The 13,555-nt window shown below is 39.5% G+C and overlaps 1 protein-coding gene across 1 annotated transcript; it reads left to right on the forward strand.

The window, feature by feature from the left end:
• Window positions 1-1,865: 1,865 nt before the first annotated feature.
• Window positions 1,866-5,905, forward strand: rcc1 (regulator of chromosome condensation 1). The gene is made up of 10 exons (XM_079562037.1): window positions 1,866-1,952; window positions 2,914-3,002; window positions 3,078-3,265; window positions 3,349-3,528; window positions 3,618-3,714; window positions 3,828-3,950; window positions 4,045-4,185; window positions 4,267-4,386; window positions 4,504-4,656; window positions 5,683-5,905. Exons 2-10 carry the CDS (start codon window positions 2,927-2,929, stop codon window positions 5,856-5,858), a joined length of 1,254 nt encoding a protein of 417 aa, XP_079418163.1. The 5' UTR covers window positions 1,866-1,952; window positions 2,914-2,926; the 3' UTR covers window positions 5,859-5,905.
• Window positions 5,906-13,555: the final 7,650 nt, after the last annotated feature.

Below are 13,555 nucleotides of genomic sequence, written 5' to 3' on the forward strand. Positions count from 1 at the left end.
TTCCTCCCCAATATTATGTATTATTTATTTTATTGTTCTTACATATTTGCCCTATTAAGGCAACATGTGCTGAAAATACAGTTTTAATGTTCAACAACTTCAAATCACGCTTCATTCCTCCTCTGCCTCTCGAGCCGCGGCGGCGCTGATGCTCCTGATCACAGAAGGGCAGCTTTGCTGTCCCCGTGTTTCCCCTGTTTGAGAAGATGGTACAGCCCATCTCTGTGAGACGCGGGAGTAAAGTAAACTGAGTAAATTCTATAACTTTATGAACGAGCCAGCGCGACATGACGGGATTATTAAGGGGAAAGGAAACGAGAGGGCCGTCGGGGCGAGACTGTCAGCGCTGCGCGTGTCGAGACCGTTCGGATAAAGTCCGCGGTAAGAAGTCAGTCACTTTAGCGGTTCTGTTTGTCGCGCTATAAAATGTTCTGAAAATGAGCTGTATTATTCAGACTAAGTCAGGGCTGAGCGTAGACCAGGGTCAGAGCAGAGTGAGCTGAGCTGAGGAGACAGAGGAGAGAGGAGAGAGAAGGTGCAGGAGGTGCCTGGGTTCTGGACACTGTGCGTCTGTGTGAGGAGCACAGGAACAGGATTATTGTTATTTAAGATATTTTTGACATGGACAAAAATATCCATGTCATGATATTGACAAACCAGATGTTTTAGGTGTAGGCTATAGTACCTTTGCATCATTTATTTGTGCTAGACTTAAAGCCACACTGTGTAGAATTTTACCCAATAAATAAAATTGAAATACAAGCATTTATTTTATCACCATTATTTTCATCATTGAAAAATACCTCAGAATTGTACAAACAAACATCTATGAGGCTAACCCCGCCTAAGATATGGCTGTGAACTTTACCGGGAGTGGGTACTTCTCCAGCTCGTCTCGTTGTTTCTCATCCAAATCCATTCTTTTATTACACACAGCAGCAACAGCATTTTATGTGTTGAGCTGGTCATTAGGAGCATGTTTTGTTTTGCCACAACAATATAGTCCAACATGTTATGCAGTGTACCTTTAAGTGCAGTCCTACATTGTCCTTTAAAGTCTATGTAGTTTACTATTAGGTCCCCATAGTTGGACATTTTATGTTGCTGTGTTAATCAATGGTCTGTTAGTGTCACTAATTACAGAAAAATCACTTTTTTGTCTTTTTTTTTGGGGGGGGGGGGGGGGGGGTTGTGCCCTTTTGTCTTGGTTGAGCACCTGCCCCTCAAAATGTCTGTGCACGCCACTGGGTAGAGGAAACCTATGCAGACACGTGGAGAACACGCAAACTCCACACAGAAAGGCGCTGTGAATGGCAAACATACAGGACCTTCTAGTTATGAAGCACGAGAGCTACCGTTCTTCTATCAGTGACAATTTAGCGACATCTGGTGGCTTAAGCTCAGATGTAGCTGAATCTTAATTTTTTATTCATTTTTTTTATTAAATCCGACATCACACTTTAAATAGTCGACATGTTCTGAGGCCTTCGCACAAAAAAGTGTGCGCACATTATAAAGCTAAAATAAAGTTACAGGTTTATATTTCCTTTTAGACTTATTTGATTTATTTTTGATACAGAGAAAGCTACATGTTCATCCTAAAGAGTTATAACCTAAGTTACGGATGCAGCACAAAAATGACAAGGTTGAACTGCAAAAGAGAAGTAAAAAACAACAGTAATAATAATAATAATAATAATAATAATAATAATAATAATAATAATAATAATAATAATAATAATAATAATAATAATAATAATAATCACATGCCTGCATCAGAATCTGTTTATGATCATAAGTATCGTGGCCCGTTGTCATAGCAACAAAAACTATCTTCGCTTCTGTATCTTTAAGTACGTCGTGACGTCAGATGTCACGTTCGTGCTAGCAGACCGGGAAGACTTCTTGCACGTTTCTTTCCTAACAGTTCAAAAAACCTCTGCAATTACCAGGTTAGCGCATTCCTTAACACCTTTGTTGTGTCATCCAAGACAAAGCGCGTTATTGGCAGCATTCCTTATGCCTAGGGTTGTGTAGTTGTATTTATGTGCCCTTCATTCTGAAAAAGCTAAGATTGTTAGCATGTTAGCACCTGTTTGTTAAGAGCATGGTTTTGTCATCTATGGTTTTTGCGGAAGTAAACTTTTGTCTTTTAAAAGAAACTCGCTACATTGATTTAAGTGCCGTTAATCTGTGTGTTACGGTGTTCCTTATATTGACTCGCAATATTAGTTTTGGTATTCGTGACGTCCATAAAACATGCTAATTTTCAGGTCACGTAATTAACGTAACGTGTGTTAACGCTGTCAAATAGCAATAGTCTTGACTATTTTGGTGTTCGTACATAATGTAGTCATTATCAGTATCTTGTTCGTTGTTCATAAATTCCCTATTCGGTGTTGGACTGATGAACTCCAACAGTTCTCAAACTCTGACGGGCCCCTAGGTGGTACCTGAGCTCCTCCAGAATCAGATAAGATAAGAAAAGATAGCCTTTATTGATCTCACAATGGAGAAATGTACTTGTTACATTCAGCTCTTAAAAACACACTGGATGTGCAAAAAGGTGGTGCTCGATTTAGCTGTCAACTATTCATTTAAATTAGAGATATTTTAATTTGTGCTTTAGTGGTGCATTTATGTTCTGTATCTCTGCTTTAACACCCAGCTTTGAAAACCACTTATTACAGTCAAAAAGTCTGTTATGGTTGTTGAACAAAACGCTCCACTGAAAGGACAGCTGTCTGCGCCAACTGCTGTGTGCTGGACAGAATAAGGCTGGACTGTGTTTGCTACATCTGCTTTCTACTCGAGTTGTACTGATGTGTTGCAAACACACTGGTGTGATAAGTCGAGGTGCACAACTACATTTGCTTATTTTAACTTTTTATTTTTTTACTTTTTTTGTATAAGTGCTGTTGCCACCATGCCTGCCAAAAAAGTTGCTGCAAAGAGGAAATCCGAGGCCACTGTTGAAGATCAAGATGCAAAGAAAGTGAAAGGTAATGGAGTCCAGAGAAATGTATTTATTGGACATGTTTGGGGGGTTAAATACAGTTTTGTTTTGTGTGTTCTAGTTTCTCACAGGAGTCACGGAAAAGAAGTAGGGCTCGTTCTTGTTCTGGGCCAAGGTGATGTTGGACAGTTAGGTTTGGGTGAGGTCATAACTGAGAGGAAGAAACCTGCCCTGGTCACTCTTCCAGAGCAGATGGTGCAGGTCGTTGCTGGTGGAATGCATACAGTGTGTCTAAGTGAATCGGGGAAAGTAAGTAACGCCAGTAATATCCCCTGAAATGTTCTAGAATGAAGTTGTCATTTATGTTTTTCTTTTATGTTGTATTTTTATAGGTGTACACATTTGGTTGTAATGATGAAGGGGCACTTGGGCGTGACTCATCAGAAGAGGGATCGGAAATGGTCCCTGCAAAAGTTGAGCTTGAGGAGAAGGTGGTCCAGGTGTCTGCAGGAGACAGCCACTCAGCCGCACTCACAGAAGAAGGCTTAGTTTATGTTTGGGGCTCCTTCAGGGTATTGTATTTATTTATTATTAGAAAAAAAAAAAGTGTATTGCTTCTGTCCTCTCTTCTTATCATCATCATGTTCTGCATGTTGTGCAGGACAACAATGGAGTTATTGGGCTTCTGGAGCCAATGAAAACTTGCAAGCTTCCATCCAAACTTTCCATCCCGGAACCTGTAGTAAAAATAGTCTCTGGTAAAAATAATAATAATAATAATGAGCTTAATTGAATGTATTAATTATATATTTATTTTTTACTTTATTGGTTTATATTGGTGATTTGTTTATTTTGACTTTTTCCTCCGCAGGTAATGACCACTTTGTAATGCTGACGATGGATGGAAATCTGTACACCTCTGGATGTGCAGAACAGGGTCAGCTGGGAAGAATACCTGAATACTTTAGTAACAGGGGAGGCAGGCAAGGCCTAGGTAAGCTCTTGTATTTTCTTTTCTGATTCCAGACATTATCATTTGTTTAAGTCTGCTTTCTAAATTATTTCTGCACACGCTTTTATTTCCCCAGATCGTCTGCTGGAGCCTCAAATGGTCAAGGTCAAAGGGAAAGTTCATTTTACGGATGCATTCTGTGGCGCCTACGTGACTTTTGCTTTGTCGGATAAGGGCTCTGTGTATGGATTTGGTCTTTCTAACTATAACCAACTTGGTCAGTTTGCCCAATTTGTTTAAATTAAATGAAATAACTTGGACTAACTGATTCTGTACCTTTTTTTTTATACACGTTCAGGAACAAAAAGCACAAAATTGTGTTTTGTCCCAATCAAACTGACATGCTTTAAGAACTCGACCACTTCCTGGGTGGATTTTACTGGTGGACAGCATCACACGCTCTGTCTTGATTCTGAAGGTAAGCAGAACAATTATGATTTATGTGTTCAACAATGTCATTACGATCATGGAAATGTATGTCAGCACATGGTCTGTTTCCTTTTTATACTTAATTATGTCGTCGTTTCATGTTCAGGACGGGTATATAGTCTGGGCCGGGCCGAGTATGGACGCCTGGGGTTAGGAGAGGGGGCTGAGGAGACGAGTGAGCCCACACTGGTGACAGGAATGGAGGCTGTTTGTAGAGTGGCATGTGGTACGACTGTCAGCTACGCCGTCACAAGAGAAGGTCAGTCACCATGTTCATTATTTATACAAGAGGACTTTTACAGTAAAGTTTATCACTTCAGTCGCTTCTCAAGCCCTGTAGGGATTCTGAAACATTTTTTCACCAGGCACCCTTGCGAAAAGGAAAAATCCCAGGAAACTCCAAATGAATTTAGACACGTCACCTTTTGATAGAAAATACCATTGACGTGATTCATGTAGCTCTGTTGCACAAGCTCACTTCTCCTGTTCAGCCCATCCACCCGCTGTGTATTCACTTACCCCACTCCAACTTAAGACAGTGTATGTACTGTAGTCTCTGGTGAAAACCAGATTTGGAATTTGATAGATTTGATTTTCATATTTCCATTTCGAGCCGCACAAAAGGCACAAAAGCTAAAAAATAAAAAATAACATTCTTGCCCAAAAAGGAGGGGGAAGAATTACTCCCACCCCCCTGTTCATGTACTTAAATGATAATGTGGTTGCTACAATAACATAGTTTAGTCCTTGTTGTCTTACTAAACAATTAAGTTGGTTACAAATTTACAACAAATGCAACAATGCGTGACATTAAGTCAATATTCACAGTATGTTACACTTTATAACGAGTGTATAACTTTATTTTTCGAATTTCACATTCAATTGTGTAGAAATCTTGAACTGTGTCCACACTGGACTATGATGAATCTGAAGCAAAGCAAGAAAGTTATGAGTAGAGCTAGTGTTTGAAAACAAAGAAAGCCCAGACAAAGAAATAAAGTGGTCCTGATTGTAATTTCTCACCACATTTGCACTGCGCTCTTACAGGCCGACAGCGCAGTCTAAGGTACAAATGTGTTGAAATCGGCTTCAAGCTTAGAATTCAGTTGTTTTATAGTTTTATTGACTTCATAATAAACTGCAAAAGTGGATGAATATCATTAAAAACATATACATTATTTAAAGAATACACTGAAAGTTTTATTTTTCACCATCCGCTACTACGACAACTCTAATTTTAGTTTTAATCAGAAGCTGTGACGTCGTATCTCGTGTTTCATCCTAGGCGATGTGTATTCCTGGGGCATGGGCACAAACATGCAGCTTGGCACAGGAGAAGAGGATGACGAGTGGAGTCCAGTGAAGATGAACGGCAAGCAGTTGGAAAACCGTGCGGTATTGATGGCGTCCAGTGGGGGGCAGCATACAGCACTATTGGTCAAAGACAAGCAGGAGAGCTGATGCCCTTTTTCAGACATGGATGGTGATGGGGGGTTTTGTTCAGGTCGACTACATCTATTAAGAAATGTGAATACTTGTGCTGCACCACACTGACAGGAAGTGCACAGGGGGTCTGTTATGTCCTTCACTGAAGCTGTTCTTTGAATGGGGCAAGAGGCTGCACAAGTTTTCTGTAGATCAAGACAAAAATTTGAGTTGTTTTTTTCTTGTATTTCTATTATTGAGCTTTGGTGATTTTGGAGACGCTAAAAAAATGAATTGTGTTGTTTGTGACTCAGTGCATGGACAGACAATGGAGAGGTAGTTTCAACCCTTTTATTGGAAACCGGTAGCAATTTTAAAATATATAAAGCAATAATTCCAGTTTGGCCTTACTTCAGACAGGAACGGTAAAATGAGAAAGTTAAACTACTGTATGTTGTTCCTGAGGATACACTGTGCTTTTGTAATGCGTGATAATCTCTGGAATTGTGTCAATTTACCCTGTCTGAGAATAAAGTTTTACATTTTTAAGCCATTTTGGGTCATTTTTCTTTTGGGTGTATTAGTCAAATCATAGGTCTCAAATTTTGGGTCTCGAAGGAAGTGTTTTTATATTCCAGATGCTCGGTTGAGGTTTAGACGAACATTATTTCTCTTAAATTCTGCCCATAGAAGGCAAACTGTTGTCCATTACTGAAGCAAATGACATGATTCAAACATGAATATAAATGAGGGACACTTCAGAATGAACATGATAGAAGAAGACCCTGCTTCAAAGCTCGATGCCTTTTGTGGTCTGTTTCAAGTGAACTGCACTGTGGCCTTGATTGTCTCCGCTTTCTTTCATCTGTCCAAGCGGCTGGGTCCTGTAAAAAGCTCTTGGGGTAAAGGGCGCTTTGAAATGCTAAAGAATCTCTCATAAGCAGTTAATTGATCAGAGTGAACCTCTTTCCTTGTTTGGTTTGCTTTTTTTCCCGGTGTGGCACAAAGGTGATGTCAGGAGGCTTTGTCGTTGCCAATATAGGTAAGCGTGTTCATGTGGAGTTGCCTTTTAAGTTCAAGGCATTATTCCTACATAATGCTTGTGAAGTGTGCACGTGCTGCCTGTCGCCTGTTGCAGGTTTACAAACAGAGGTATGGGACCCCCTGGGGGTACTGGAGCACATAGCAGGGGTACTAAATAATTTAAAATTCAAGGGATCTTCTTAACAAGTGAAATTATGTTTTCCTGTAAAGTCTTTGAATTTTAGCATCATTTGGAGAATGCTCTTCTAAATTCTGGATAGTCTGAGTATAGTTGATCATGTAAAATACTGGTAGTATCCTCGAGTTTTGCAGGACGATACAATACCAATACTTTTTATTCCGATATCGATACTTTTGATGATGCATTGAGGTCAATAATGATCAAGAAGTTTCAGGCATGTCCTAGTGGGACAAGGCCTCGTGGAAGACCCAGGACACGGTGGTGGGACTATGTCTCCGAGCTGGCCTGGTGTCGCCTCGGGGTCCCCCCAGAACAGCTGGAGGAGGTGTGTGTGGATCGGGAAGTCTGGGCATCTCTGCTGAGACTGCTGCCCCCGCGACCCGGCCCCTGATAAAGCGGAAGAAAATGGATGGATGGATGGATGATCAAGAATCCAGTCAGAACAGTAGAGGGTAGCACCACCATTTTAAGCACTTGAACCAAACACTGTCACACACACATATTACTTTAATGGTAGTTTTTAAGTCTAAATAAGAATAATTTGGGGTTGATTTATTCTTTCATTTAAATGTAAATGAAGCGATGCCACTGACAGATCAATACACCCATTTTCACTAAGTGGGTAAAGGGATAATTTATTCAAGAAAAAGGGGTACAAAGCAGACAAAAACACATTTAAATGAAATATGTAGTATGATGGAGAGAAAAAAAGGTTCAAAATAAATGGTGATGTAGGTATGTTATTTTTGTGCAATATATCGATTATTGCTGTGTCGACGTATCGTTATCCATGTTTCCCATATATCGAATCATGAGGCACCCAGAAGTCAGTGGTTGCAACTGGGTAACACTGAAGTGTAAGTTCCTCTATCAGCTCTTAAATTATGTGCATTTCAGAGCACAGAACTGTTCAAATAATCACATTTTAATTGAATCGCTCTCTACATACGTATGGTCAATTATCAGCATGAGCTTTTTAATTGACAGGTCTCCTCAACACCTCCACAATTTGGCTGTACCAGCACCTGCCTTGCACTTTTAAAATAACCCCAGTAAATGGCACTGGAGGGAAAGCATTAATTTGCTGCTGCGGTTTATTTAAAATGTTTTTTCATAACCATCAAATGTGGAATGAATTAGTAATGCAATGTAAAGTGTCTCTGAGTGTCCCGAAAGGCGCTTTTTAAAACTAATGCATGATTCATGAAACATATATCCAGGTTCACGGCTGCATTCTGGCCTAAAATCTTCCCCTAAACATCTTAAAATGTCTTAAAATAATTGATTAATTAAAATAATGTATAAAACTTATATAAGGTGACTCCGACTGGCGGCAGTTCAGACCAGTGGTGTTAATTTTGCACCACAAAATTATTAGCTGACCGTAGCCATGATTTATATTTTTATATTTGTTTTGAAAGGCTATAACAAAGCTATAACTTATTTGAAAATACCACACATAGTAACACATTTTCACATGAGTGCAGAAGAAGCCAAAGCCAGAGTTATCTTGTGATTATTTTCTTTCACCAATTGGAAATATAATGTTTCGCGATGCAGCTGCCCTAACCTTGCTTTCATTAAACTGAGCAGAAAGTCTGAAGCCTCCAGCAGCTGCAACACACATCTATTCTCACTCTGGGGGAAAATTAGCCTCTCTAATCCAAGACTTGTTTCAAATATTTCCATAATGCAGTACATGCAGGTCAATGAATGTGTGTCGTGCTGCGGCAGCTCCCCCGCAGTGTCGAAAATTAACATGTTATTTCAGACAAATTGAGTGTCTTCTTAAGTGGATTCTTATCAAAGCATTTGAAGTTTTGTCATGAGTCGCTCTGGTTCTTAAACTGACAGATAAGGAGAAGAGTGCGTGTAAGACTCTTAAGTAATTAATGACACACATAAAACATTAAACTCAAATTGACCCAAAGTTATTCTGATGTATTATGTTGGAACATCAGATAACTCCGCATGTGACTTATCACTTATCTATGGAAACATGGAATTTAACATAAGATGCTCACAATCCTGTAAAAATCCTGCTTTTACTTTGGATTCTCCATTTGAAGACCATTTGCAGATAAAAGCTCATTGAAAAGAAATCAGCAAAGGCTTCAAAGACCAAATCTAATTTACTGCAACCAAATTGTATGAAGCGTCGAGTAATGGAACAAAAACATATGATTTATTACTTGTTTAATGCTTTACGTTTTACTACTTCTGTGGTGGTGGGTAGAGTAGCCAAAATGTTTACTATAAGAGCATTATTCTAAAATAATTAAGTAGAAATATAATATAATGACCGAACTGATGACTGAACTGAACTGAAGAGCCAGTTGTTCCTATTAACTGCATTTCAACCTGGATAGACTCACACAGACAAAAGTAGCGATTAGGAAGATTTATTGACATGTGTATTATGTTTTGGTGATCAGATCCCAGCAGTAGACATTGGTATATGAATTGAAGTCAGTATGGATGAGCATGTTAGCATAAGGGGTGTCTTCCCCCAGAGCCTGGACACTGGTGGTGGTATAGGAGAGCCGTGAAGGACGCAGCAGGAGAGGCCGTGGACGGAAGAGCCAGAGGCGAGGTGGAGGTGGGTTGCTGGAGGCTTAAAGGAACAGGCCACCACTTTACATACTGAGATATGCTCTTACCTGAGCTTAGACGAGTTGTACCTGTCTGGTATGAGAGCTTGGTCGCTTCTAACTTCACGCCGTTTGGAGCTATAGGAATACATTGGGAGAGGCCAAATGCTAACATCTTTGGTCGTTTAGCGTGACTGAGCGCACGCACAAAAACCAGACAGGTACACATCAACTCCTTGAAGCTCAGGTAAGAATATATCTCAGTATGTAAAATGGTGGCCTGTTCCTTTAAAAGCAGGACCGAGCGAGATGATTGGCTGCTACAGAGGTGCGGCTCTTATGCTGATGGGCTGAGGTGGAGGTGTGGCCCTCATGGAAGCGATCATTGGCTGGAGGTATTGAATTTACGCCAAGGCTTCAATACACTTTCACAAGTAGCATCTAAAAAGAAAATGTATGAATTACAAAAATGTATGATCGTACAGAGAAATAATTTATTCTATGATTTCTCAGTACAACACCAAAAAACGGGATGGAAAGCAAAGGCGCCAAGCTAACCGACCATAAAGCCGCTGGGTCACTGAAAGGTCAGATACGCGAGTTCTGAAATGAACTTCTCCTGTATAAGACATCCAGACTGCTGCCTATTCTTCATCTATCCTCTCGAACACCATTGTTAACTCTCTGCTTGTTTTTTTGTTTGTTTGTTTTTTTGTTTTTTTGTTTTTCTGGGGAAGCACAAAAGGTGAATAGGGAAACCTTTCAAATTTAGAAATATCAATTTGAAACTTTGGCTGTGTATTACTGGCATAAATATGAGGGGGAAAAATGCAATGCACATTTTTTCTGTCATTTTTTCATATAAATGTAAATGTTTGGTTTTAATTCATTGACATATTAGTTACAAAGACTTTCTCAGACTGATGTGTCTAACGTTGCTTATAGCCAACACAAATCTTAAGCACAAAAATGTGTGCTTGACTGATTGGCGTGACCTTCTTCGTTGCCAGTCATGTCTGCAGACTCACTAACTGAGCTTTACATTGTGACAGTGTCTGTGCGGCGGATGACTGACAGCTGTGCAGGGACCTATAACAAGAGCCCGTGTCCTCTACAGCTCCAGGTCTGTTATGACAACCACAGCTGCTGCCAGTGAAGAGACCACTGTGCTCCTGCTCCCATTACCGCCGTGTGAGTGTCTTATTGATTCTCTGCTAATTACAAGGCCCATCGTAAGGTGGTGCACTCATAAATCACTGTTATAGACTGAAGCAGGAGCGTATTGGAGAGTAAAGCCTATGTGAGGCTCTGGAGATGTTTTGTAATGAAACTAAGCATTAACAGCTGGCAGATGGCACACAGTTTGAAACACTGGTGTCAGCTCCACAGCAGGGAGGCACAACCACATACAGCATCTGTCTTGTAAAAAAGTCAATGAAAACTTGAGATTCTTGTCTTGGTTTGTGAATACCTTGGGGAAGTGTGTTTAATAAAAGAACAGAGTCAGATCATGAGCAAAGTTTGCTCGTATTCTCCAAAACGCTTCTGTTAGTTAGTCTCAAATCTGTAATGCAAGATGTGCTTTCCCTTTCAAAGTATGTCCATGAAGGTATAGGGGACATTTTAATTACTATCCATCACTGTTTATTGATGCATTTTGTCTTGTACAAAATTATTCGAAGGATGGTCATCAACAAACCCCTTGGTACTAAATTCTCCATGTCCCATAGGCGTATGTAGCTTCTTGGTGCATGTTTTTTGTTTCATAGTTTATAATAAAGCTTAAAGTAAGAGGATTTTATTTGTCAATAGTATCTTTAAAAGCATACCATATAAATGCTGGTGATCATAACATTGTATGGAAAAATTATAATCTGCGTTTCTACGCGCTCTTATCAGCCTATAGATTTCCCCTCTTCATATCTGCCTGTGGTAATTTACTTGAGTGCATGAGTAACTATTTAGGGTCGTGGCAGACATTTAATGTCTGTCACTCTGGAGCAGGTCGACCACAGTGTTGTGCTGAGTTTGCTCCTGTTTCTCATTGAGAGCAGCCTTCATAGTTTTATAGATGTGTGTGCTGCTGTTTTATAAGCACAAGAGCAATTTAATGGTTGAGTCACTTTGGGAGCGATTTATGCAACTGCCTGCTTATCCATTTGCACAGTGGACATATAGAGGACTGTATGTCTCAATAGGGGAATAACACTCCAAAAAGCTGTATCAAAATGTACTGTTACATGGTTCTGACATGACTATTACACATCAAAAGTGTAGCATGGTGAACTGAAATGTAAGTACTTTGTGTTTCTTTTACTGGACAGCGGAGATGTGAGTCCCCACGGTCATATAAGAGATACTGGACAGTAAATAACAACTGTCTTGGTTACCGGGGTAACTCCCGCGATGACACTCTGCGGTTCTTGTTTTTACTCTTCCATGCTGATCGTGCTAGTTCTGAGCCAGCAGTAAAGCCTTTCACTTATCACGGAGCTTTGTGTGGACATTCGATTACTGCTACACCCACAAATAGCTGACAGTTCGGGAGACCACGTCAAGTAGTAGAAAACGACGGACGAGCCGAGCAGTTTGATGGTACATAGAGTGACAGACACAGTATTATAGAAAGGGGCTTCACTTGAATCGTAATTTTAGAGTGACTTGGCAAAAGACTGCAACATTGGCTATTCAAAGTCATTTAGGAGCTTTAAAACGCTTATTTCACGCAAGTTATTTAGATATTTTTACACAAATTTCACAGCACACCAATCTGTCGCACAATACTGACCGGATTAAAGTGATAGTCTGTAAGATTGCAAAATGAGGGGAGAGAGATACATATAAATAATCAATAATAATAATAATAAATTATCAAGTATTCCTTATTCCTCCTGACTGGACCAGAAAACCCCTTCTAGTTTTCAAAATGAGGAGAGAGAAACAGAATTTCTGAAGAAAATAATCAAGCTCCCTCCCTCTTCCCTCCTGATTGGACCTGACTGGCCTCTTCACGAAAGCTGAATTGCTGCTGAAATCGGCAAAGGGAGGGACTTTAAAAAATATAAGTATGCAATATTGCGTATTACTATTACTGGCCGGGAGATCAGTTATACCCAATGTATTTAATTTGTGAAACATTTAAACTTACAGACTATCCCTTTAAGTAAAGCCAGCCATCAGCCCTGTAGTACATTTCGGTCAGCCAGAACAAAGGTCTTTGATCATACGATATGTTTAGATTATTGTTCATTATTCATTACAAAATATTACATAATACAAATATGTATGTAGTGTTTTTAATAAAATCATGTACAGATAAATAAGAAACAACATCATTACAAGACTTTAAACACTACTCAAGAAACTGACAAAAGTTATAAAGATGTACATTGTACAAGATAATAAATAACCACGTTGAAAACCAGAACTAGAATAAGGCAATGCGGTACATACTGAAATATCATTGGCGGTGGTGGTAAAAGTACTATTTCGTAACTTGAGTAAGAGTATATAGATACGTCTTGTTAAATATTAATCCAGCACAAGTAAAGGTTGTTGAATTCAAAGTTGAAAGTACTTTATTTTGCTTTAGACAATTCTTTAGTATTAAAAGTGTATAGTACAAATACATAAATATTTTGAATTGCTGTAAATCTTAACTTTACAAAAATTTGAAGATTGTGCCCAGATTGCAGTCTATGGCCCAGGAAGGGACAAACAAACCGTCTTCCACTGACTTGTGGTGAGTCAGTGACATTGACAGTTCACCTGCACAGCGCCACCTACTGTTCTGGAGTTTTCATCATCAGGCTTTCAAGGGACAAAACCAAAACTCAAAGCCACCATTTACTTTTTACTTTAGTGGCTTTAATGTATATAATAAAAGTATAAGTTCTGAACAAAATTACTACTCAAGT

The sequence above is a fragment of the Gobius niger genome (assembly GCF_951799975.1).
Source record: "Gobius niger genome assembly, chromosome: 8".
Lineage (NCBI taxonomy): Eukaryota > Metazoa > Chordata > Actinopteri > Gobiiformes > Gobiidae > Gobius > Gobius niger.